This window comes from Epinephelus lanceolatus, chromosome 3 (assembly GCF_041903045.1).
Source record: "Epinephelus lanceolatus isolate andai-2023 chromosome 3, ASM4190304v1, whole genome shotgun sequence".
Lineage (NCBI taxonomy): Eukaryota > Metazoa > Chordata > Actinopteri > Perciformes > Serranidae > Epinephelus > Epinephelus lanceolatus.
This window is the reverse complement of record NC_135736.1, coordinates 20,487,754-20,513,019: the sequence shown is the minus strand read 5'-3', so window position 1 is coordinate 20,513,019 and position 25,266 is coordinate 20,487,754. Positions and strand designations below refer to the sequence as shown.

General features: G+C 39.3%; 2 protein-coding genes and 1 long non-coding RNA gene across 3 annotated transcripts; 2 read left to right on the top strand and 1 right to left on the bottom strand.

Annotated features, from left to right (window-relative positions):
• Window positions 1-17,871, bottom strand: LOC117254648 (uncharacterized). The gene is made up of 3 exons (XR_004501493.2): window positions 17,754-17,871; window positions 15,504-15,551; window positions 1-3,408 (listed from the first exon to the last, which is right to left on the bottom strand). It is a non-coding gene; the product is annotated as an uncharacterized LOC117254648 (long non-coding RNA).
• Window positions 9,103-11,786, top strand: lbx1b (ladybird homeobox 1b). Its single transcript, XM_033623019.2, has 2 exons — window positions 9,103-9,780; window positions 10,313-11,786. The coding sequence occupies exons 1-2, from the start codon at window positions 9,453-9,455 to the stop codon at window positions 10,798-10,800; spliced, it is 816 nt and encodes a 271-aa protein (XP_033478910.1). The 5' UTR covers window positions 9,103-9,452; the 3' UTR covers window positions 10,801-11,786.
• Window positions 17,784-25,261, top strand: cenpk (centromere protein K). Its single transcript, XM_033623018.2, has 10 exons — window positions 17,784-17,942; window positions 18,219-18,320; window positions 18,406-18,462; window positions 20,760-20,823; window positions 21,153-21,199; window positions 21,355-21,437; window positions 21,571-21,669; window positions 21,871-22,006; window positions 22,114-22,167; window positions 24,427-25,261. The coding sequence occupies exons 1-10, from the start codon at window positions 17,784-17,786 to the stop codon at window positions 24,580-24,582; spliced, it is 957 nt and encodes a 318-aa protein (XP_033478909.1). The 3' UTR covers window positions 24,583-25,261.
• The last annotated feature ends 5 nt before the right edge of the window (window positions 25,262-25,266 follow it).

The window sequence follows — 25,266 nt, the reverse complement described above, 5'->3', positions numbered from 1 at the left end:
TTTTTTTTCTTTTTTTTTAAAAACATATTAATGTGAAATTAGATAATTTATTATCACTCAGACACAAGCTGGCAGCACATATGTTTCTCACACGTTTTAAATGTTTAAGAAGGCGCTATATATTGCCAAGTGTGATATTTATGTTGTCACTGCATTAGCATGATGAATGCAGACACTTTTCATTAGAGACAAATGAAAGCTATTCTGACACAATTATGGCAAAAACAATAACAGCTCTGTGTGAGCCACTCCATGATTGATAATACTGCAGGGGGGATTCAGTGGTGCTGGGCTTAACCAGGCTTTCCCTGAGGGGTTTTCCCTTGGCATTAGTCAGACAAATCCCTTTGTCAACCTCTCCCCTTGCCATTTTTATTCATAAGCATTTGGCCCTAAGAAAGACATCAAACCAAGAATACAACGAGAGGTCAACATCGTCTTTGCGCAATGTTAACCTCTGCATTGATGAAGCTAATTCACATTTCCTCAGTCCAGCCTACGGGGGTTCATGAGAGGAGGGGGAGGAGGAGCAGAGGGAGGCAGCAGGGAGTGTGTGTGTGTGTGTGTGTGTGTGTGTGTGTGTGTGTATAAATTCATGCATGTGTGTGTGTGCTTGTGCCTCTCTGTGTGTCAGCGGCCACTTTGTAGTGAGTCTTCCTCTTGACCCGGGCCCCTCCACATGGGGTTTGCATTGATAGCGTTTGCTGAAAGGAGGGTAAAGTGAATGTTGTCCGAGCTCATTGGAATGACAATGGGGGCATATGGTTGTGTGTGTGTTGGGATATGGTCATGGCAGCCACCATATTCCTCTGTGCAGGGTTGCCAGGTGCTTCATGAACGGACCCACTGAGAGTTGACAAATCATACACAAATGCAACAGACTGGCTCGTGGCTCCTCTGCCCACCAGGGGGGTTCTCTGTTGCTGTCGTCCTCTTATTCTTTCTTTCACTGCTTTCTCCTCTCTACCATCAAAATTATACAACAAACCATAACAACTTAAAGGACAGCTGAAGTATGTTTTTTTTTTTAACTTGGACCCTATTTACCCATAGCTTTGTGTCTAAGTGACCACTTGGAATAGTCTTTTTTTGGTGGTCCAGTATTGAGTGAGAGTGCAGTAGCCAGCAGCTGCAAAATAATCATTCAGGGCATGTTTGCAATGTCAATTAACATCCACTAAAAGTGTTTGTTTTTGCCACCGACAGGCTCACATTGTTTGAAGTGTCTGACAACATTATGTAAAAGATCCCTGTAAAGGTAGAACTTCCTAATACAGAATAAATTAATTTTTGTTTCACCAGAAACAGCCCCAAAATCGCTATCGCCAAAGTCACCAGACTCTGTTTAAATAAATACTCATTTTAGAATCATAAAAAACACTTAATTCAAAGTTGGCATAAACAAAATAAAACTCATAAAAACCACCTTGGCTCCTCGTTTCACTCTTCCAACAATTACTAAATCTGGTTTGGCTGCAATAAACTATTGTTTCACTCAGTAAGTCTTGATGAGATGCTGCTTCTTTACACGCTAAAATTACTATTTATTTAAATGGAGTCTGGTGGAACTGGTGATGGTGATTTCGGGGCTGTTTCTGATTAAACAAAAAGGTCTTTCTCCATAGGGATCCTTTCCTAAATGGTGTCAGACACTTACAGTAATAATCTGAGCCTATCAGTGGCAAAAACAAACCCTTCATTTAAATAAATAATAATTTTAGTATGTTTTATAACTGGGTGAATTAAAGGTTTATTTAAACCAAACCAGAGTTGGTGATTGCTAGAACAGTGGAAAGAGGAAACAACACAGCTTTTATGAGTTTTGTGCATTTGAAAGTGTGTTTCACGATGATAAAATTGCTGTTTCTTTAAATGGAGTCTGGTGGCTTTGGCAATTTTGGTTCTGTTTCTGGTTAAACAAATACCATCTTCCTCTTTAACACAAAGGTCTATCTCTGTAGGGTTTCTTTCCATAATGTTGTCAGGCACATATTTATAATCTGAGTCTGTCTGTGACAACATAAAGCCTTTTAATGGACGTAAATCGACAATGTCAGCATGCCCCGAGTTGTTACATTGCAGCCAATACTTAACCAGTTTTTAAATATTGCTGTTCCTATTGGTCACGTAAACAAAAAAACACGAAAAAGGTCGACAAATACCTAAGTTAATTTTTCACAATTAAAACACTTGAGGTGACTGTCAAGCAGAGTCACCATTCATCATCTGTCCTCATCATCAGCGCCTCCTACTTTGAACATTGTTAAAAAAATAAAAGAGAACAAGAGAATGAAGATAACCTGATGTAGTAGCATCCCCTCCCACACAAAGCCACTTCTTCTGTCATGAATAGTCAGCTCCACCCTAATGACTATTCAATACAGTCTGCAGGCTGCAGATGAACGGCCAATCCACAGCAGCATCTGCTGCGGGCCTAACTCGCCAGACGCCAGCCTTGTAAGAGGGCCATTGCAGGCTAATTGAAAGACAGAGGCCATCTCTCAAAGACAATGTTTGTGTGTGTGTATGCGTGTGTGTGTGTGTGTGTGTGTGTGTGTGTGTGTGAGCTGGGAGGGGAGACCTGACAGAAAGAAGAGTGAGAGAAAGAAAAGAAAAGAGAGGAAAATAATTGACAAAGGATGGAGAGAATGAAGAAGAGGGAGCGAGGAGGAGAAAGAGAGACATTCCTCTCCTCACAGAGAGAACAGCTGACCTGTCAGCATTTGTTCCCATGCGGCCATATTGGAAAAGCCCTTATGGGCATTGAATTAACACAACCCAAACCCACTTTATGTAATTAGAGTGGCCTGGTGGTCTTATCTTATTTTAAATACATGTTTGAATTGTAAAAGCTGCGATTTGGTTTTAAAAAGCAGACACTAGACAAACCTCTGCACAGCTGATGATCCTAAATGATTACAGCTTGAGCTGATAAGATATCTCAGGTGGATCACAGGTTAGGAAATGTTGATAATTGCAGCCTGCAATAAACAGCAAGTAATGAGTAATAAAATCCAGTTTGATATAATTTTACATATGAGTAATCAACAGAAATGCAGCTGGTGTTTACACTTGTGAACGTGACAAATTGGATTTGCTGTTGTTTTTCACCTCAAGGTCTCTTTATCCTCTTTGCATCAAAAAAAAAAAAAAAAACAACAGCCTCCACAAACGAAAAACTAAAGGATTGCTGTCATAATTCTCCCCAGTTCTCCTCCGGCAGTTTTTATTACCAAAGGCGGTGAATAATCTTTTCCACCCTGGCCATCCCAAATAACACAATCCTTCAGCACGGCTGCTTACTGTGTTATGGTGAAGTGTAGATGAGAAAGGAAGAACATTCAAATGAAGCACTATTTAGTGCTGCGCTGTGGCATTCATAGTGCAGAGGAGGGATTCATCAGCAGCCTGTGAATATAGAGAAGCAAAGGGGAAAACTGTTAACTGAGAGCAGTGACTCCTGAGCAGATTGTGAGAGGACGAGTGAAAACGAGGTGAAACACGTTTTCAGAGGCGGGTTAATGGTCAACACACTCGTATCCAATGGCCACATATGTGCCGTTTCAAAGTGTGCTTTCTGTAAATTAGGACTGCTTATGTTCAGGCTGCGCCAACAACAAGTGTACAGGCCCCAAACCACACCAGTATGATCAGGGGCGTGTAGCCAGTCTGTTACTGGTTGGCAGAGGAGTGTGAGAGGAGAAACTGCTCCACCAGGTATGACACAGTGAGCAGACCTCATGGGGTTCAGCTTCAGTTTTTGTTGTCATCAGGGGAGGGAAAAAAACGTGGGTGTCAACCTATTTATTGAGTGAATGAGTGCGTAGCAGTGAGAATATTGTGTATTACTTCAGCCACAGAGCCATGAAAGGTTCCTTTAAGGAGAGAGTAGCTCTGCATTATACACTCCCCATGGGGTAACTTCAGCACTTCTTGTATTTCTTGGGAGGCTGTGCACCTGTTTTTGCTTCTCCTTGCACGGGGATCATGTCATGACATGTTAATTTATTGAGTGTTGAGTTCGACTCAATTTCTCAGTTTCTTTTTATTTATTTGTGCAGTTTGTCTGGGCGAGCGGAAACTTTGAGCAGTTAGTTAAGCTTTTTATCTTACTGAAATGTATCTTTTACTATCAACCCTTATGAATGACAGCAATTTCTATTCAGTTTGGTGAGAGGCAGAGTGGAGTAGAGCCTTCATTTTTAAAGGGTTAGTTCACCCAAATAGAAATTGAATATATTTTAAATACATTTACAGTAGTTTTTCTGTTTTCTTCTGCTTTATATGGGGAGGAATATTATAGTTCTCACTCCACTGCATTTATGTGACAGCTGCAGTTGCCAATTGCTTTACAGATTAAGATTTTATAAACAAAACATATGATTAAATATAAAATATGAAGCATTTTTATGGAAAATTCACCCAACAAAGCTCTTAAACTGATCTCCACCTCAACTGGCACACAGAGTACTTTTATTTTTAATACTCTCTGTACAGTTTGCTGATGAAGCTACTTATATTCTTTTAGTTAAGAATATTTTTGAATGCAAGTTTGTACTATTTTTTGCATTATGGTATTTATACTTTTACTCAAGTAAATGATCTGTATACTTCTTCCCCTTACATGTTCACACCTATAGAGGCGTCCAGCCATGCTGATGGTTGTGGGTTTATCCTCTGAGGTTGTTTCAGAGATTTCTGCCTCTTTCTCAATACAATGGAGCTGAATGAAATTTTGTTTATGGTGCTCAAAATGTCAAGAAATAAATACATAAAACAGTCCCCGACCCTGATGTCACCCTGACCAGTTTTTACTGCTAATTCTATGGTCGAAAATTGCATGAAAATCAGAATCGCCTTTGTTTTTTCTGCATTTCTCTCGACGTTGACGTTAAAACATTGACAGGGCTATTATGTACACAGTTATGTGAAAGAATAGGTGTCTATGTAAATATTATATATATATATATATATATACACATATATGTGTGTGTGTGTGTGTGTGTGTGTGTGTGTGAACAAATAAAAAATTAAAAGTCTATATAAGTCTTCTGTAAGCTGTAAACTATTCTTTGCACAGTTGGTGCAAAGAAATAGACTGGATGATTACGCAACCTGAAGCATGTGCATGTCTACACGTTTATATGCAGAATTTAGATTGGCAGTGAAAGATGATATGTACAGTAAAATTATAATAATAGCAGTGATAATAACAGGCAGATGCATTTGCCAGAGCACTATTTAAACTGTTCATCAATGTTTAAGCTAATTTAATAAGACAAAAGTTATGTTTTGCCTCTGCTAAAGCAAGCTAAACAGTAGCCACTGTAGCCACAAGTCACAATTATGAGATGATGATAAACGCTAAATGATATCACTACTGATTTTTGCCACTAACATTAGCCACCGTAAGCTACTGATCGTACCAGACCAAGTGAGGCTGCAGCAGCAAAACCCCTGAGTCTGTTAAATTGAGCAGGAGTGTGTTTTATTGCTTATGAGTTCAACTTTTCATTGGTAAGAAGGAGAATGTGTCACTTCTTCTTTCAAAAGTCACGTAGCCTCGCTTTAAAGCATTTTTGTTGCACTCAGTTGCTGGGTGCCATTGTTTTGCCATTATTGTTTTAATTGTAATTATGGTCTTGAGTCAATAAAGATCTGAATCTGAATCTCTCAGAGGTGAATATCTGGACACATAAACGCACGGCTGCATGACTAGATACCACTAAAGGTAAATGAGAGACTTATTTATTATGATTTGGTTGAACTAACCCTTTAACAAGACCCCAGTGAAAGTCACAGCGAAGAGCTCCCAGCCCTGGAGAATACGGTCTGCTTGGCGGCACAGTGCAGTCCACGTGTATCACAGTGATAATGGTGCTGCTTATGATGCGCTGCTCCAGCAGCAGCACTGGCACTGCACTGCACTGCGAGGCAGGAGAAGCCGGGCCGTCAGGGATTTGTCAGGGGCCTGTTATTACATCTCTAGTCACATAAAATATGGCTGCCTCTCCAGAGATCCCACTGCTAGATAAATCCACTCTCCTCCAACCAGACTGGCCCTCGCGACGAAACCATCCAATGGTGTACCTCAGCCAGTGACCTCTGGTAATGACGTGTGATTTATACAGTACATGTTTTAAACTGAGAGACACATCCGAGCCAGGCTATCTCTCCCCTCTCTCTGTATCTATATCTGGTGTCATGTGAGATAACAGGCAGGCCTTTGGGAGAAGGGAGACATGACACCCATCTTTGGGGTCTCACAAAATGGCTACAATGTGGATAGTTTCCCCTGCAGCTGTCTAATCGCAGTCTAAGCCTGCAGTGAATGCTGTGTCTCCTCCTGCATGAGGTCACTAACACATATTGCAGGGTGGCCACTTTAAGCTAACAGACCGCAGTGTGGAAGGCCTAAATCAACACCTGGTTGGGAAGAAAAGGGGCTCTTGTGTTCTGTAAATGCTTTTAAGTGGCAGATTACAGGAGTGTTGTGAAAATATTCTACATTAACACTACTGGATTATGAATAACGACAGCTTTTGTGGGTTTATTCCAAATATAAAATTAATACACGTCCATCAAAATAAGGAAAAAACACCCCACCCCACCTCCCAGAGCAAAAACTACACCAGGAGATGTTAGTGTACGAGCAAATAGTGTATCAGAGAGTCATCTTGCAGACAGTCAGTGATGTGGTGTGTACTGTCCCCTGCCAGGGAACGTCCCCTGTACAGTCTAGTAGCTTAAGAGATTAAGTTCCGTGGCTAAAGGAGAGCTGAGAGGCAGGCCCGTGTCGTTGACCTTGGCAAGCCGGACGCAGAGATGATGACACACCACTACAAATATCAGTCTTTAATAAACAGGCACTGAACACCAGGATCACATCAGCTGGCTGGAGACACACACACGCGTTTGATTTTTTTATCTTATTTTAACATTTTAAAATGTATGTTCTCACAGTGGAACAAGCTGCGTTACATTAAATGTATTTTATAGTTTGGTTATTTAAAATATTTGCCAAATAATAATATCATATTATCATTAATTTATTTATTTCTAATAATGCTTTATTATGTTATAAATATGTGTGTATAATGAAAGTACCTGTTTGTTAGAATCAGTTAGGTAGCCTATATACAATACTAGTGCTTTGTTAATTTACTGTTTATTTGTTTTTGGTTTTTGCTGTTGTTATTTATCATTTCACATTTTTTTCCCATCCAGCTTAATTTTGTTTGCCCTCATAAAAACAAATTAAACTCTTTTTAAATAGCAGTTTTAGTCTGGTTTCTTAAACTTGCCTGCTTTTTTAAATTATTTTAGGTATATTTTTCTTTTTATTTGTAAACCTTGATGCCTTTTTTTTGAAAATGGTTTTGTGGAGAAAAAAAAGGGAGGTTAAAAGAAACCCTGCAAATGTGAGGGAGACGTGTTCAGACGTTTTAGGCTATATTTCAACACAACATCCAAAGAACAGTTACCTCTGAAATCAGATCTCACCCCCCACCAGCAGCACATATAAACTGCCCGCCTGCTTTTCTCCCCCCTTTTATAACCTGATTAAGTTTAACTGGACAACTTGAGAAGCCTTTGGCAAACTGACGGACAAAGATCTATATTAATACTATTTTTTCATATTTAAAAATGAAAAAATAAATGAACATTTGATTAAAAAAAAAAAAGTTTTCTTTTTTCCTGTTATTTCCAGTCCTGTCTCTCCACTGAAACTGAACCCTGTATATAATGTTACAACTAAATGGCCTAAGTAACAAGCTATGTGACACCAATGGGCAAGCCTTGGCTGATTAAATGCAGCCATCTAATGTTTCAAAAAATAATATAGGAAAATACTGCAAAAAAAAAAAGAATAAATAAATACATAAAATAAAATAAAATAAAATTAAAAAATTAATACAGTTAAATAAAAACAACTAACTAGGCTCAAGACAAATATTAAATTGCAAACCATGCATTTACCTTGTATCCTTATCCCCCCGCCCCCTCATCATCATCATCATCATCATCACCATCATCATCCCTGTTGATGTTTAATTTGTACTCGCGCATCCATCAGTGTCGTGACAAGAAGCTATTCAGTGCAATATTTACTCAAAGCATCCTGAGCAGGAATTATTAATCTAAATAAAAATAATATCCTAAATAACAGCATTAATATTTTAGCATCAATGACAACAAACATAAATAATCATAGTAATATTAATAATAACAATAGACAAACAATAATGATGATCCTTGTCTCACAATTTCCCTTTTATGCAATAAAATTATCAGCAACTTTGTTAGAGATGAAATCAAAATTGAAATGTCACAAATTAAAAAAAAAAACTACCCCTTTCTGTCATTTGATCCGCATTTAATTGTTTTCAGATTTGATGGGGAGCAAAATCATATATTTCGTCCTGCTGCGTAAAATTGTTTTCCTATGCAAATAGCCCGTCGCCCATTCTTCAGACCGGCAGCACCAAAATAAACTCATCATGTCAAACCTGGAGGAAGCGGGGAAATTTGAGAGGAGATGAAATATTTCTCGGATGATATAAAAGGAGCCCTTTCGCCTGAGTTATGGCCCGGATTTGGCGTTGCTGAGAGGGATGCATGCTGCTCCTTCTCTCCCGCCCCAGAGGAGGTATCATCAGAGCTGATATATGGCCCAGCTCTACATTACCTTTACAAAACAAAGGATCATCCACGCTTTGGGTCGAGGAAAAATATCCTTCTGACTATCTGCGACAACTAACATAACACCTGAGTCGACTTGTCTTTTTAGCAGCATCCGGATAATCCAAATACTTTTTGGAATAAAAACCTAGAAACTCCTGCTGAACTGAAACTTGAGTTTTACGCATAAAAGGCTTAAATAGGCTACGGATTGTGATCTCTACCCCCATCTTTCTTTCTCCCCTCTCCCTCTCTCTCTCTGCTTCCCCTCATTTACCCCATATACCTATTCTGGTATCTCACCACACGACTAAATTAGACCAAAGATGATAAGAGCACAAAGCATTATAATAATTCCGCCGGGCTCCTCCTCCTTCCAGCCATGCGTCCTAATTAATGGGACACCCCCAGTCGCAAAAAGCCCCGCACTGGACTGCAACATAGTCAAAGAGTGAAAGGGAAGAGGGCGAAAGTGCCACTGGAGATAATTGATTACCTACCAATCAATGATAACTTGTTAGTAATCGTCAACTCTTTGGACCTCGCCATTTTCAGGGAGGCATCTCACTCCTGCGGACTTGCTGCTCCCGAGGATCGACACTTTGAAGACATCCCGTTTTGGAATAAGATTTTCTTTTCTTCAGTCTCCCCTCCGTGTCTTTGTTGCTTTTCCCCACCTCCTGTTATGTGAGTTTTTTCCTCTGTAGCATCGCTCGTTTTAACCGCTAGAATATTTCAACCAAGTCCTTTATAAACTCTGCGCACAACCAATGATGACATCCAAAGAAGTGGCCAAATGTGATGCAGTGGAAAACAGGAGGCGAAGTCCGCTGGACCACTTGCCGCCTCCTGCCAACTCCAACAAGCCGCTGACCCCCTTCAGCATCGAGGACATCCTGAACAAACCGTCTGTGAAACGAAGTTACACAATTTGCGGCACGGCTCATCTAATTTCGTCCTCTGAGAAGCACCGTCCGTCCAGCATCCCTCTGTCCAGCCGGGCTCTCCTCAACCAAACCTCCCCGCTCTGCGCGCTAGAGGAGCTGGCCAGCAAGACCTTCAAGGGGCTGGAAGTCAGCGTTTTACAGGCTGCGGAAGGTAAATCTTGCTCCAGAAAAAACACAGTTCAAACACACCTTTTTTTTAGAATGAAACATAAGACGTTTTCAGTTTTGTTCTCATTAAATGGCCTGCAGAGGACAGAAAATATTTGGCTACACATTTTGCAGCCTGTCATGCAAAACATTCATTAAATGTGCTTGTTTAATAGCAAAAGCAGCCATTGTATTTCCTCTTCACCAGTGCATATTTTTCCTCTAAAACTGTCTTATCGAACAAAGGCGTGTTAATTTCCTGGGCTGGGCAGGACGAAATAAATCGCCACCGCTTTTCTTTAATATTAGAGTCTCGTGTGTGTGGTGCTCAGTATTTCCCAGTGGTGTCTGTGTAATATTCTTGTAATTACCTCTTCCCACAAGAGCTAGGGGCTTTACTGTTTCACATATAGGATCACTTTCATTGTTATTTTTGCGTTGGGGTCACTTTTACGCGCACGCTGCAGCGGTGCAGAGGAGGACCTGCACCTGCAGGATTCAATGGTTCTCATTCGGCCTCTGTCTCTCCCTCACAGGCCGGGACGGGATGACTCTGTTCGGCCAGAGAAGCACCCCGAAGAAGCGTCGGAAGTCTCGGACGGCGTTCACCAATCACCAAATCTACGAGCTGGAGAAGCGCTTCCTGTACCAGAAGTACCTGTCCCCGGCCGACCGGGACCAGATCGCGCAGCAGCTGGGCCTGACGAACGCGCAGGTCATCACGTGGTTTCAGAACCGGAGGGCCAAGCTAAAACGGGACCTGGAGGAGATGAAGGCCGACGTGGAGTCGGCGAAGGCCATCGGCCAGGTCCCCTTGGACAAGCTCGCCAAGCTGGCGGACCTGGAGAAATGCGCCAATGGCACGCTGGGCCACCCGCGCGCCGATTCCCCTGCGCGGGGCGGCCAGCAGGAGCTCGAGCTCGCCCAGAAACTGCGGAACTCGCCGCTGTCTCCGTTCTCAGACCACACAACTAGTAAAGAGTGCTCAGAGGACGAGGACGTGGAGATTGATGTGGATGACTGATGGCGCAGCGTGGGGGCTGGAAGGTCGAGAAACACTAAAAAGACGATTTAAAAAAATCCTACCGAGGACTTGTAACTTACTGCTTATATTGTATACCATATCTCAGAACATGTACCAAAATGTAATGACTTTTATATCGGCACAGATAGACTATTCATAGTGAAGCATGAACACAGAACAAGAAATATGCAGTGGTATTTTACAATGTATTCATTAGCAAACTGTTACTTCTTGCAATCAAAGCAATATGGTCTAAAATGACATGAGTAACTTATTATTTTTTTACACTATAGGCCAACATACACACAGACACACACACTTACACTTAAACACACCAACACACACACCTGTTCCATCGCTTCTCCTACGGCCTACCCTCACACACACACACACACACACACACACACACACAATGAAAGTGCTCCAGTTTCTCATATGTTTTGCATGTAAATGCATGATTTGATTTGTGATCATTATCTATTTATTTTTACTTTATTTTTTTATTTAATTGTTTTTGTGTTTTTCTGTGAGCCAAATCGCCATCGAGTCACTTTGTCACTGCCGGCTCTTCCTCCTCCTCCTTCTCCTCCTCCTCCTACTCCTCTTCTTCTTCTTCATCATCTGACTGGACCCCCCCTTGACTTCAGTTCATATTTGGCGTCCCGATGCTGCAGTGCATGATGATGATGATGATGATGATGATGATGATGATCGGAAAAAGCAAACTCGGACATTCACAGTTATGCGTTTTATGGGAATGCTCACGCGACCGGCGAGGAACAAAAATGAATATTGCGGTGATTTTGACGAGCTGTAGGCTACTTTTTAGATTTATTGTTTGGATACAATAGATTTACAGTTATAAATTTGTTATGTTTTGTACACCTGTAAGTGCCTTTCTAAAATCAGGACATTATTTGAAAAACCAATGCACAGACTGTAATGTATATAGGCTACTATGGGAATAAAATGGCTTTTCTCAATTATTCTTTTATGTTGTAATTCTTGAATTAATTTTGAGAGGGGATTTTTTTTTATTATGGATATAATAGCCTTTATTTTCCTCTATAGCGAGGACAAAAATCATTTTAGAAACACGCTCTCCTTGCCAAATCTGGGCGTGTAAGCCTATCAAAAGCGGCCCATTTAGAGTTATTATACTCAACTATTTTGTCCCCTTTGTGTCCCTTTCTACTAGGATGCTCTAAACATTTTGTGGCCCGGATTCTCACATCTCCTTTCACACCCTAAATGCGTATCGTGGCTTCTTGACCCTTAGACGTGTTTCTCCATTCGTGGCAAAAATTTATGTGAGAAACACAAATCTGGTGCCGGGGGGAAAAAAAGGCGAGGATGCCACAAAAACACAAAGTTTTGGGCCAGTTTCTCCGGGCCTTTATAGACCTTTTTTGTTCTGCGGGACTGGGGCCGTAATTTTGAGCGTAAAGCATGAAAAGTGGGGACAAATGAGCAGCGTTCCCTGATGGGACGCGCCACAAAGGAGCAGGGCCGGTCCCCCGCAGGCAGCAATACTGAGACAAGTGTGTCCCACCGCACAAAAAGGACGCAAACGTTTGGAGGCCATATGGTTTTTGAAATTTCCTCACAATTTCAGACAATTTGATGGATTGAGTTAACCCTCCTTTTAAACAGTTTAACTGGGTGCGAACAAAGGCCATAATGCCTACATAGACTCTCCCTTCATGAGGGCATCTGCGGCTATTAATGTCTGGCCCTTTTCTTTGCCTGGCGTTTTGAACAAGTCAATGAATTACAATGAAACTGCCCCTTTTTTGTGAGCCGCTTGTCTCTCTCCGCTTTTTAGCTCTGAAATAATATGTTTGACTTCAGTCCAAGAGCGTTTTCTAAACAAGAAATGGATTTTGTTGCAAGTGTTTTTAATGTTAAGTAGGGAGCCATAAAGAGTTAGACTGTGACATTTATGCCAAAGTCTGGTTAGGGAGCCCTTTTGTTTGTTTTCTTCTCATCTCTTTTTTTCTCCTCCTCCTTCTTCTTCTTCTTCTGCCTCTTTTATTTCTTTTGTCTTTAAGGAGTTTAATGAAGCTGAAAACATGGTGATGTGAGAAAGAGAGACTGTCCAGAAGAGGAACTGAAAAGGCAAAAGGCAACCTCCCGTTTAACTCTCTTTGTTCAAAGAAATGATAAGTAGGCCTGTCTTCTTGTCACTTCTTTTATAGTGTTTGCCTTTTTTATTTATTTAAACTTTTTTTTTCTTTATTCAGGACAACCTGAATAAGTTTATAGACCTGTAAGCACTTAATATGACTGAAGCTATTGTAAATTCTCTGTAGGCAAATTAGCCCTACAGTAAAAATGTATAATTCAGTAACACATTTAGCATTTATAAGCACTTTATAACACATTATAATGCAGTTGTAAGCAGGTATGAGTGTTTAATAGCTTGATTATTTGTAAACAACTCCTGGTCCCATAATGGAGGCTGGTGGACAAACAAACAATGAGTGACAATATAGTAACACAGTTAAAATAATATAATGTTTTTAAAGAGAAGTTCTTTTTTTTTTTTTTTTTTACAGATAAGCACTTAAAATGTCCTTAAATCTGCTTATAATTGCATAATATTGTGCTTCAAACTACTGTTAAATGTTTATGTGCAGCTTAAAAATGCTTAAGTGTTTCCTTTAATTTATAATTACTAAGGTTTATTAATTGAACGTAACCTTTGATTGTAAAGGTACCTCTAAAGAAAAATTCAGTTCAATTTTCAATCCAGTTTTGTAAATTGATTTACAGATATGGACATGCTGATTTAAAACTTATTCCCAAAAATTAATTCTTTTTAGGCGTATACACTCAGTGTGTGTGTGTGTGTGTGTGTGTGTCATCCACAGCCTATTCTGAATCAAGCATATTTATGAAGGGAGAGAGTGTTAAGGCAGGCTAAGTTTATGGATTTCACTTGCTTATTTTATGAGGACTTGTCAGGCGGGCCCGGCGATAAGTAATACTACAGTCTGTGGGACCACTTCGTGGTAATTAATCTGGAGGTCTTAAGTGTATTTCAGTATTTCACTTCAAGATGGAAAAAATCACTACTTCAATCGTCCGGAAAATTGAAGTTTGATGCATGAGTCCCTACTGAAACAATAGTACAGCCCTCTCTCTTTTCATCTCTCCCCCTCCCCTTTTTTATACTCTCCCTGTCTCTCTGTCTCTCTCCCTCCCTCTCTATTTTATTATTATTTGCACCTTGTGGAAAACAGTCTCAGGTGCAAAGCGTGAATTAATACTTGAGACACTGGTCGAGTGACAGCATTAAAGATGAGCTTTAAAATGAATTTATTACTCTGTTTCCAGCTTGTTTTCTCAGAAAAAGTAGAAAAACAATCAACGTATATTATTATTATTATTAGTAATATTATTATTATCATTATTATTATTGAATGAGTATGGAGAGGAGATCTGTAAATGACTTTATATTTGCCCGGATTGCCTGAATTGTGGAGTTTTAATCATAGCCTTCCTGTGGAGCCAGTTAATACTTCAAACTTCAATTTTACGGGCGATTGAACTAAGCATGTTCCTGACAGAATTGATGTATGTATTAATTTCCTTTAACTGTTGATTAATTAGGCTGCGCTGAAGGCTCAAATGGAACAGTTTGTTCGGAAATTTGCATATTAATCAAATTCTAGTTGATCATTCAAATAATCCAGGCTGTGTGATTTTGGGGGAAATCACTAAATATATATATATATGCACATGTATATTCTCTGCTGCTGCTGCTGCTGCTGCTGCTGTACATCCACTGTATTAAAATCAAACACTCGGAAGGAGCCAACCTCACCATTTGGACTGCTGCAACCAATGCTCTGATATATTAACATCATTTGAACCAAAAGACAGAAAACCTTTATGCTTCTTTATCTTATACAAAACCAGTGTGTGTCTGGGTGTGTGTGAGAGAAAGAGGGGAGGAATGGGGGATAAAGAGATGCATATATGCTACTGTATGTGACTGTGTTTTGAACATTTTTGTTGTGTTTCGAACATTTTTGTGCCTCTTAATTAAGAAAAAACAGGCAAGGAATTTCAGTTGATGAGAAAGTTAATCTGCCTCACTGCTACAGTCAGGTTCAGATCACAGGCGGGTGAAGTCTGTGGGATATAAACACTACAGATAGGCAGCTGAGTGATAAAAAAGGTGAGTTTATAGATGTTAAAACAGTTTCCAATTAGACATTGTGAGATGTCAGGCAGGTTAACATAAGGCCGCAGTATACCGTCTGCAGTTATACAACTACACTAATAACTGCGCAGACCATCGGGTCTAAAAAATCAAATTATTTTAAAGACATCAAATGATCCGGAAGTTTTTTTTGCATTGCTGATGATGAACACATCATCTTTTGCTGGTTAAAATAAATATGGTCCAAACTGCACCAGCATTATGATCTCAGTTGGCTATTTTTCAGCAAGAATGGAAATCAATAACGTAAAGAATATTCCCATACATTAAAAATAATCCTACAAGTCATGAGCAGCACATTAATATGATTTGGATTGGAAAGAATTATGGAGAATTAAAGAAATAAAGAAAGTAAAAAAAGCTATTATTAAGAGCTCAGGGGGTAAAATTACCAGATATAAGTGATTTCATAGCAGCACAGAGCAAAAATACCAAAATAAAGAGATGAATGAATAAATAAAGTGATATTAACCTGCGGTGTCCCTGATGGTACTGGAGTCGTCTGGAAGAACATCCACACCTGATGGATTCATTGAAATCATGTGTCAGAACAAAACATGCTGGTGATGAAAACTGCTAATGTTCAAACTGTGACTTTATATTCTGAAGTACATAAAAACAAACAAACAAACAGGAAGGAAGAGGAAAAGGAAAAAGGAAATGTAGATGTTGACCAGCTTCAAACTGAAGCAGAGAAGCAGAGACACCTGCTGGTGAGCTCAGTACAGTGTACTCCACTACAGTGAGCAGTTAACCAGCCATGGTGTGTGTGTGTGTGTGTGTGTGTGTGTGTGTGTGTGTGTGTGTGTGTGTGTTAATAAATGAAATGTATTTAAATAAAATGAATATTTAAATCTAACAAACACTGCAAGGTAATACTGAGTTGTTGTCTCAGCACATTTTGGGTTTTCACCTCTCTGCCTCTCTGAAAATTGCTTCATTTGCACAACCACAAATACATTAGGCAGGCTGTGCAAGATTCAGCCTACAATATAATAATAAAAGGGAATGGAATGTAAATATAAAAAACAAAAAGGAGTTTGCACATATGATAATGAAAGAAAAACAAAGATGAGATATTTAGCTATTGACTATAATGGTAATGGTGGAGATTATAGAAGAAACAGACAAAATCAAAATCATACAGAGGAGGCAGGTTCACTGGTTTTCCTTCAACCTTTGAGATGCACTAACAGATTTTACTGCGTCCATGGGAATGTCAGTTTTTCATCAAGAAAATCAGGAATTTTGTTTGTTTGTCTGAAAATCTTAGTTAAGTTTGATTACGATGAAAACTCTTAATGTAGGCTACAGTGCACTATAGATCTGTTTTCTATCTCCCTACCTGTAAAAGTCTCTCATGAGACTTATGGGAGATCCAATGACACTATGTTCAGAATGATATAGTTCTCTGGTGTCTGCATTACTGATCAACACATTTGGACCCGTAATGACACCTCCTGCAACTTCACTCGACCCTCACAAACTTCTTCTAACATTTACTGAAGACATATGCACTGTTTTACAGTCTGAGTGTAATGAATGAGAGACTCGGACAAAAAATAGCCTATGTGTAGCAACTATAGCAGTGGTGGAAACTGCATCACCTGAGATTTGATCTTTTGCTCAGCCCTATAAGTATAAGTGCATCAAGTTACTCCACAAGTTGAGAGTCAGGGATTCAAAAACTCATTTAAGTGAGAGTGCAAAAGTGTTATAACTAAAATATAGGCTATCCAAAGTAAAATGCTACAATAGGATTATTACTGTTACATCAACACTTTAACAGAATGCCGTATCTCATCACATTGATACTTTACTGTAAAACTTCAATTAGTAGCCCGGGCTATATTTGCCTAAATCACTGACATCAACAGGCCTACATTAGGGACAGGCGTCTATATGGGACAGGCCTTTAATTTCTCTCACACAAAACTGTTGCTCAGCAAAGATGGAAAATACAATCAAACTGTTGATTTAAAACCAGTATGAATATTACTTGTATAAAAATTAGGCTTCAGATAAAATATCAATTATGAATTATTTATTTGATCTAGCTCCAACAGACAGCACATCAGAGAGAGATTGAGTCATGGCATGCTAGGATTACAGCACCCTGCACACCACTTTATCCTGTTAAAACAATATTCACAACTTGGATTAATTTTTATGAAAACCCCTTTTGATTCTTTTGATCTTAGGACCCTAATAGACTAAAGGAATATGAATAACTTACAGGGTAATCAAGGAATGGACACATAATTTGAGGTAGCCAACAACCTGGTTTTACCAGGCCAGGCATCTAATTGAGACAGGCCTATTTGTCAAAATGTGTAGCCTCACCAGGCTAGTAAAAGGGACTGGGTGTTTAAGTGGGACTAGGCTTTTAAAATAAGTTTTACAGTATATGTTAGGAAGTTCACTTTACAGCAAAATATCATACTTTATACAATGACAAGCTGAGAAATCACCAGTACTGCAAAATCATACTTAAGTGGACCTTCTATTTATTTGTGTATTTATTTTACTTGTATTAGCCTACTTAAACCACCTGCAATTATGCTAGGCTTTGGTTTTGTTGGAAATAGTTTAACAATCAGCCACCCAGTGCTGAAGACTTGTGTCTTACTTGCTGCAGGGTTTTTCCATCTTCTTACAGATGCTTCATATTGTCTGCATTGTCACATTAATCCCCACAAGCAAAAGTTTTCTATTCACTTACCTTCTCCCCTCCGAGAATAAACTACTCTACATGACTGCAGCAGGTCTGACCGCCTCGCACATGCGCAGTCCTGCGCAGCGTCAGCTCTGTCGCAGACGTGACGTCATCAGTGTTGGCGGTATTTTGAAAAAGAAGCGTCTGTTGTTGTCCGCGTCCTGGATAAAAAAAGACTGGTATCTTCAAATTATGGTAAGACAACATGTCATCTGACTCAGCCTTGTAGTGCAGATGTACACAGTGATGTGAAGGGCGGTGTTTTCACAGCCATTACAGATAATATCGTCGCTGCTAGGCTAAACTAGCTAATGTCAACTTTTACTTCTCCACCACGAGCTACAACTAGCTAACAGCTACTAACACCTCACCCATTCACTGTGCCAACTTTGTCCGTGCTTTACTCGGTATTTAAAACCATACCAAAATCCAAGTCGACACCCCTTTGTCCTTTTCTGTCTCCGTATTCAGGGTGAGGTGAAGTCAGGCGGCCAGGCAGCAGCCGAGCTGTCAGAGGCTGCTCAGACTGAGCTGCTGGACCTGTGTGAGGATCAGTTTGCTCAGCTGGAAAAGGTAAACTCATGTTCACTCCTTTATAGCCAGTCACTGGGTGTGCAGAGAAGCTACAAACTGCAGACTGTGTCTCTCTGTGTTGCAGCTTCAGAATGAGATTATACTTTGTGAACCAGACTTTTGTGAGGATCCTCAAGAGCAGGTGAGATGACTTTACATGTTCATTCATTGATGTGCTTTTCAGTTTATACCGTAAAACTTAAATTAGTAGCGCGTCCTATTATTTGCTTAAATCACTGAACTCAACAGGCTTATATTTGGGACAGGCCAGGCTTTTAATTCTTTTGACACAAAACTGTTGCTAAGCAAAGATGTAAAATACAATCAAATTATTTATTTAAATCAGTATGAATATTACATGTGTAAAAATTAGGCTTTGAATAGCAGTTACAAATCATTCATTTGATCTAGCTCCAAGAGACAGTGCATCACAGTTATGACACTCTTTACAGCACTGGAGGATTACAGCACCCGGCATACCGACATACCACCACTTTATCATGTTAAAACAATACTCACAACTTGGATTATTTTCTACAAAAAACCCTTTTGATTCTTTTGATCGGTGGACCCTCACAGACCAAAGGAATATGAATAAATTACTGTGTAATCGAGGAAGAGACACATATTCTGACTTTATGACAGCTTCAGAGGAAGGGAGTCACCACTTGTTTTTTCTTTATGCTGGTAAATCTGAATGAATTATTACAGTCTTCTCTGGTGCTCATGGTTTCAGCATGAAATGAACTGAGCTAACAATGTGTAGCATTGTGTAGTATTTATTCTAGTGAAGTCTTGTCTTGCTTACAAGAGTTGGATATTGACCTGAAGCATACTGCAAAAGCAACCAAAGACATTTTTAAGGCAAAGAAGTGGAATGTTCTGCAATGGCCAAGTCATATCATCTGACCTGAATCCAATTGAGCATGCGTTTCTCTTGCTGAAGCCAAAATTGAGGGCAAAACACCCAAAACACAAGCAGGAAGTGCAGACGGCTACAGTAAAGGGCTGGCAGAGCATCACCAGGGAAGAAACCCAGCATCTGATGATGTCTATGTGTCCAACACTTCAGGCAGTCATTGACTGTAAAGGATTTGCAACCAAGTATTAAAACTGACTGTTTAATTGATGATTATGTTAGTTTGTCCAAATACTTATGAGCCCTTAAAGTTGGGGGACTGTGTGAAGAAATGGTTGTAATTCCTACACGGTTCATACTACATTTTTGAAAAAAGCCTTAAATGAAAGCTGAGAGTCTGCACTTTAAGCAGGTATTCATTGTTTCATTTAAAACCCATTGTGGTGGTGTACAGAGCCAAAATGACGACAACTGTATCATTGTCCAAATAATTATGGACCTGACTGTACATTCAAAGAACTTCTATAAAAATGAGCTGCCTAGCAACCAGATCAGGCGTCGTCTAATTGAGACAATCCTTTATTTGTCAAAGTGTAGCCACGGCGGGCTAGTAAAAGAGACTGGCCGTTTAATTGTTGTAGTTTTATGATATGCAGTATCTCTTCATGATACAACACGGAAGGCCTCAACAAGTAGTCGTCTCAAAAAAGTTTCTTTTTTTCTGTTTACAGTTTCTGAGGTATAATGGTTACACTGATTTTTGAAAAACACATTTGAACAAAATAATTTGAATGAATTGCTGTAAATCCCTAATATTATCTTCAAAACTTCATATTCATATCACACTTTATTATAAGGATAATGTACCTTAAATAGCTTTACAGAAGCAAGCTTAATTACCGATCCGTCTGACTTATCCACAATCAATTACACAACAAAATGACAGAGTACAGGGAGGGACAGATTACATAAGAACAGTTTGGACTGCAATAAATATAAAAAGCTCATCAAACCTGTTTTTGCACCACAGACTGTAAACATTTAATGCATTATGGGAAATCTTCATGAGACAAAATGGGATAGAGCTGCAGACAGCAATAACAACCCATATGTGTGTTATAAATGTGAACAACTAATGTAGCATTTCGGTGTTAGTTCTTTTGCATCTCACACACACACTGCTCATCACTCAAACGTGTCCCTGTGTGTATGATATCACAAAAAACAAATATCACACCGCCTCGCTGTGACTCTTACCCAGTGGTGGATGAAGTACCTGAAAGCAGCACTTGAGTAAAAATACAAATATCTTACCAGAAAATGATTTTGTAGACGTTAATGTCACATATTAGAATATTACTTCAGTAAAAGTCTTAAAGCAGCTGATGTTTGCTGTACTTGAGTATCAAAAATGAGTTTAAGATATAAAAGGCAATTAATTATTGAAAGAAAAAGTACATCCAAATTCTGTTAATTAAACAGCAAGTGGTCAGAATTTTGAGCATTATAAAGTTTATATCATGTACAGCACCTTAATAATGAAGTCTTTTTTGTGCATTGTGAATATTCATCTCCAATAGTCGGTTAATCGACTGATGGCAACAGAGGCTGAGCTGAAGCAGTGGCTGGCAGAGGAGCCGAACTGTAAGTCCTCCATTTACACCGTGATTGAAGCCGTAACCATAATGTAATAAAAGTATTTACAAGAGAGGTATGAATATCACAAATCAGAACCACAGTTTTATGCCACAGTTACAGTTTTATGTCATTCCACATTTCAAAAGGAGCAATTTAGCCTGGTGTGAAACTGGTGCGATGATTTCATTTCAGACTTTGAGACTTTATCAAACAGTGATTCCAGGCTTTCAAATCAAATTGAAACTGTTATATTGGCTTATGTATCTAATGTTTGATATTACAAAATTTGCATTTTAGAAATGCATTTATTTGTATTTTATTTTTACTCCATCCAGTGCTGGCAACAAATTCAGAAGTTTTACTTCAAGCTGGAAAAGAGGAGGTACTGTGTGTGTGTGTGTGTGTGTGTGTGTGTGTGTGTGTGTGTGTGTGTGTGTGTGAGAAATGCAACATTGAAGAATGTGTCTTATTGAAATTCCTTATTTAAATGCATTGCTCCAGTTATTGCAATCCATTTTGCCACTTTGTTCTCCACAGATGCTCAAGCTGTGCTCTGAACTGGAGATGGTTGTTTCTTGTCACGAAGCAAAGAGAGACAAACTGAGAGAAACTAAAGAACTGTGCGTAGCCTTTAGTCATAGTGCAGTCTCACTGTTTTTCCTCAGAGTATATACATGCTTTTCAGAAGTTTAAGGAAGATACTTTGCAGTTGTTTTGCTCTGTGTATTGCTCTGAATATTTCTGTTTCTTTAGTGAACAGAAGTGGTTGGAGGAGAAGGAACAGGTGCTGATAGCTGCCGATGACCATGTCAAACGACTTCAAATGGAAAAGGGGAAATCATCAGAGCACAGGTAAGTGTAAGGGCAAAGTCCGACTAAACCAGAGGAGCTTAAGTTCTGAGGTGCATTTCCACTGGAGGGTAGCAAAGCATGTGAACAGTACCGTGGAAAATAATGCAGTTCTACAAAAATGAATGAATGTGAATCTATTTTTATTTTGAAAAATGTACTAATCGACTAAAATGTGTTTGTGTGTTGACTTACATTCCACAGTGTATTGCTGGACACCAAAGAGAAAATCCAGAAAATGAAGGTCTACCAGGAAAGGCTGATGGAGTGTCTGGGGGATGTTCTGGAGGAGCACGTCCCTCTCGTTCAGAATGAATCCAGCACAAGCAAGAAAAAGAAGGTGCAGTGTGTTGTTTTGTGTTTGATGATCGTCTGTGATTTTGCAGCTTGTTTAGATCTGCTGTTACTGCTCCAGTCCAGCTTACCATGATTTGTTTTCATTTTCAGAACGTTACCCAGGAGTTAGATGAAGACCTGATTTCACTTAATGAAATTCTTGAGGTAGGTTTTAAGTACTACATAACAAGCTTTGATGTTCAATTGATTTCCCTAGCTTTAAGTGAAAGCAGTCAGTGTTAAAAATCATAATACAGATTTATTGCCAAGTAGGTTTTCACATACAAGGAGTTTGCTTTGGTGTTGTGGTGCACAATGGTCAAATATACACCTAAAAAAAATTAATAGCAGTTAAAGTGTACGCTATATTGAGAATATTTTCACTGCTCTACCAGTTTTAGGTTAGACAGTGATATCCGATGAGACTGAATGCATTATATGGCTTTCTTCAAAGCCAGACTCCATTGAGAAAAAAAGTGATTTAAGATTGCTGAACACAAGAGCTGCTGGCCTACTGCTGCCTCAATCAGGTATTTTTGTTGGTGTTATTACGTGACTTTGGCTTTTAAAAGGGTTAGTTCAGATTGAGTGAAGTCACACAATAACATAAACTAACTAACTTATGGAGGCAGCGATAGAATAGCAACTCCCGTGTTCAGCTAGCCAAAATGACTGTTTTTGTCTATGAAGTCTGGTGACTTTGACGAGAGCATAAATGGGGATTAACGGCGTTAACGGCTTCCCTGACGGAATAGGCTGTCAGACAGAAAGGTGAAGTGGTGAAAATATTCCTAGTATAATGTACACCTAAACTGCTATAGATTGTTTTAGGTGGCTACAATATGTTTTGTTGCTGACCCCCATCCATAGCAGCACTGCCTAGCTTTCGTGTCCCACTCCAGCCTGTATCCAGCCATCTACTGTATCTAATACAATAACTATGGATACGTACCTCATACAACCCTACTTCAAAAATTCTGAACTGTTCCTTTAACTGTATATCAGATAAGTGCAAAGTCATAAATAGTAATCCAGATTTGCAGTAATGTTATGTGTCAAGTTATGTGGAGACTTAACGCTAATGTAACATGTAATGTTCGTGGGGCTGGCTGACAGTAATATTTAGCTTTGTTAATCAACAGCAGGCGCTAGCTGTCTGTCAATAAGTACTTGTTGTAATGAGGCATTCTGACATGACATTTTGAGAAACTGAATAATAAGATAATGAATTTTCTGTCAACAATGAAACAAAATAATTATTTTTCACCCTGATACCTTAAGACTGTTTGTTTTTTTGTCAGGATAAGAGTGAATGCTGAAAAGCAAATTCACCCAAATCACAAAAACAGAAAATTCCACCACTTACACCTGGTGGACCCCCAGTTGTGCAGATAGTTTTAGTGTAATTGCTCAGGATTGCGAGCTGCTGAGACCTCTTACCACAGTACAGTTAAGATGAATGGCATGGGTTTTGTTAGGGGTGTTCCACGTTAAGAAAACAACATCAAAAACTGAGCTTTTCTGTGAGCAGAGCCTTCATGAGCAGGATTTGCAGCTACATTATAGAACTTATACTCTCTTTGGATAAAAGTGTGTATCAATAATTATCACTTGGATATGATGAATATCTTCAAGTAGTGTTCACACAACAGTTCTTGATGGTAGTGACTGTGTTGTGGGATGCATCTTCATGTCATTGAAGGATGCAGGTTCTTTATCATAGCAGACATTTTGACATAATTGATAACATTATTAACAGATGCTTATATTTAATGTCAGCCAGCAGAGCCATCATCTATGTTATTCACACCTGTTCTTGTTGTGCTAACTAGTAAATATGTCTGCTGTGGAAAATGTTCTACTGGGATGCAGAAACTGTGTTCATTCCACTGGTTTATGATGGAGATGCAGCTCCTAGACATTTGTTGTTTGTTATTGCTATAATGATAATCTTAAAAATCAAGACTGCACTATAAGTAACTGTATTTCGATGGAAGTGAATAGGTGTATCACAGTCCATTCCTCCCTCCTTTCCTTGAATCAGAGAACAGAGATGTTGTCAAGGTCAACAGCAGTCAGCTCTTCAAACTCTCAGTGCTGCACATGTATTATAGTCATGTTGTTACATACATCTTTGTCGTTGTTTCATTTTCAAACTCAGTTCTTTTTGAAAAAACTCATAGTGTCCTGGTAGCTGTGACACATACCATGTGCACAAAAACATCTGGTGTTTAACTGTGGGGCAGCACTGTTGTCACTTCATCTCTTCTAGCATCTCTCTCAAGTGTGTATTGTCAAAATAGAGACCAAAAAAACAAATCTATTGATCTGTGCCTGTGTAAACGCCTGCCTGCATACTCTAAGTTGCATCACCTTGCACCATTACTTGACCCCAGTCTCCCTTTATGTTCTGCACCCCCACAGCTGCTCATGAACCAGGTCCTGACGACCCCACATGACCCCTATGTGACACTGAACAACACATTCTGGCCACCGTACATAGAGATGCTGCTACGCTACGGCATTGCAGTGAGGCACCAAGAGAATAACTTCAAGATCCGCTTGGAAACCTTTTGTTAAGGCAATGGGTGCATTAGGCATCTCAAGCACCACTTATCTGCTAATGCTTCTAATTTGAGTCTGCCTGTATAGTGCTATCATTGTGTATATTTATGTAAGCTGATATGAGGAGTAGCTTTGCTGGGAGAGCTATGAGGGCAGTGATTTACTGTAGTGTGCATTGTAAGATAGATTTTGCCAAATCAGGCTGCACTTAAGTATTTTTTAAGAACTGTTTTGTATGTACAACATAACCATGGGTCCTTTTTAAAATGTCAACACTTCAATTTAAGTTATGAAAGTATTTAAATGTTAAGACATACATTTTGACTTTGAATGTTAACTCACATTAATACTCAGTAGGGTTAAAAGCTTTCCTACCTTCGGCTACATCAGGGGTGTCAAACTCAGTGCATCATTTTTAGGTGTGGATTGGACCCTTTTGGGGGCCGGTTCTGGCCCCTGGGATGCATGTTTGACACCCCTGAGCTACATATTTCATTTCATAGCTGTTTTCAATGGCGGACTTTAATAAGCAATGGGCGATCTATGTTTATATTTGTCTTTAAATGTGTTTTCATTTTTGTTCAGATCCCTTAAAAGATTTCTGAATATTTCACATACCCCAGCAATGTAATGTATATATGTCAGTTTGTTTATTTGTTTGTATATATTTTCTTGTTCAATAAACGTGGTAACAGCAGA

Excerpts from the sequence above, each read along its gene's own strand:
- lbx1b (XM_033623019.2), top strand. The coding sequence starts at position 9,453 with ATGATGACATCCAAAGAAGTGGCCAAATGTGATGCAGTGGAAAACAGG. Across the intron at positions 9,781-10,312 it reads CGTTTTACAGGCTGCGGAAG|GCCGGGACGGGATGACTCTG; the intron begins GTAAATCTTGCT and ends TCTCCCTCACAG.
- cenpk (XM_033623018.2), top strand. The coding sequence starts at position 17,784 with ATGACTGCAGCAGGTCTGACCGCCTCGCACATGCGCAGTCCTGCGCAG. Across the intron at positions 17,943-18,218 it reads ACTGGTATCTTCAAATTATG|GGTGAGGTGAAGTCAGGCGG; the intron begins GTAAGACAACAT and ends CTCCGTATTCAG. Across the intron at positions 18,321-18,405 it reads AGTTTGCTCAGCTGGAAAAG|CTTCAGAATGAGATTATACT; the intron begins GTAAACTCATGT and ends TCTGTGTTGCAG.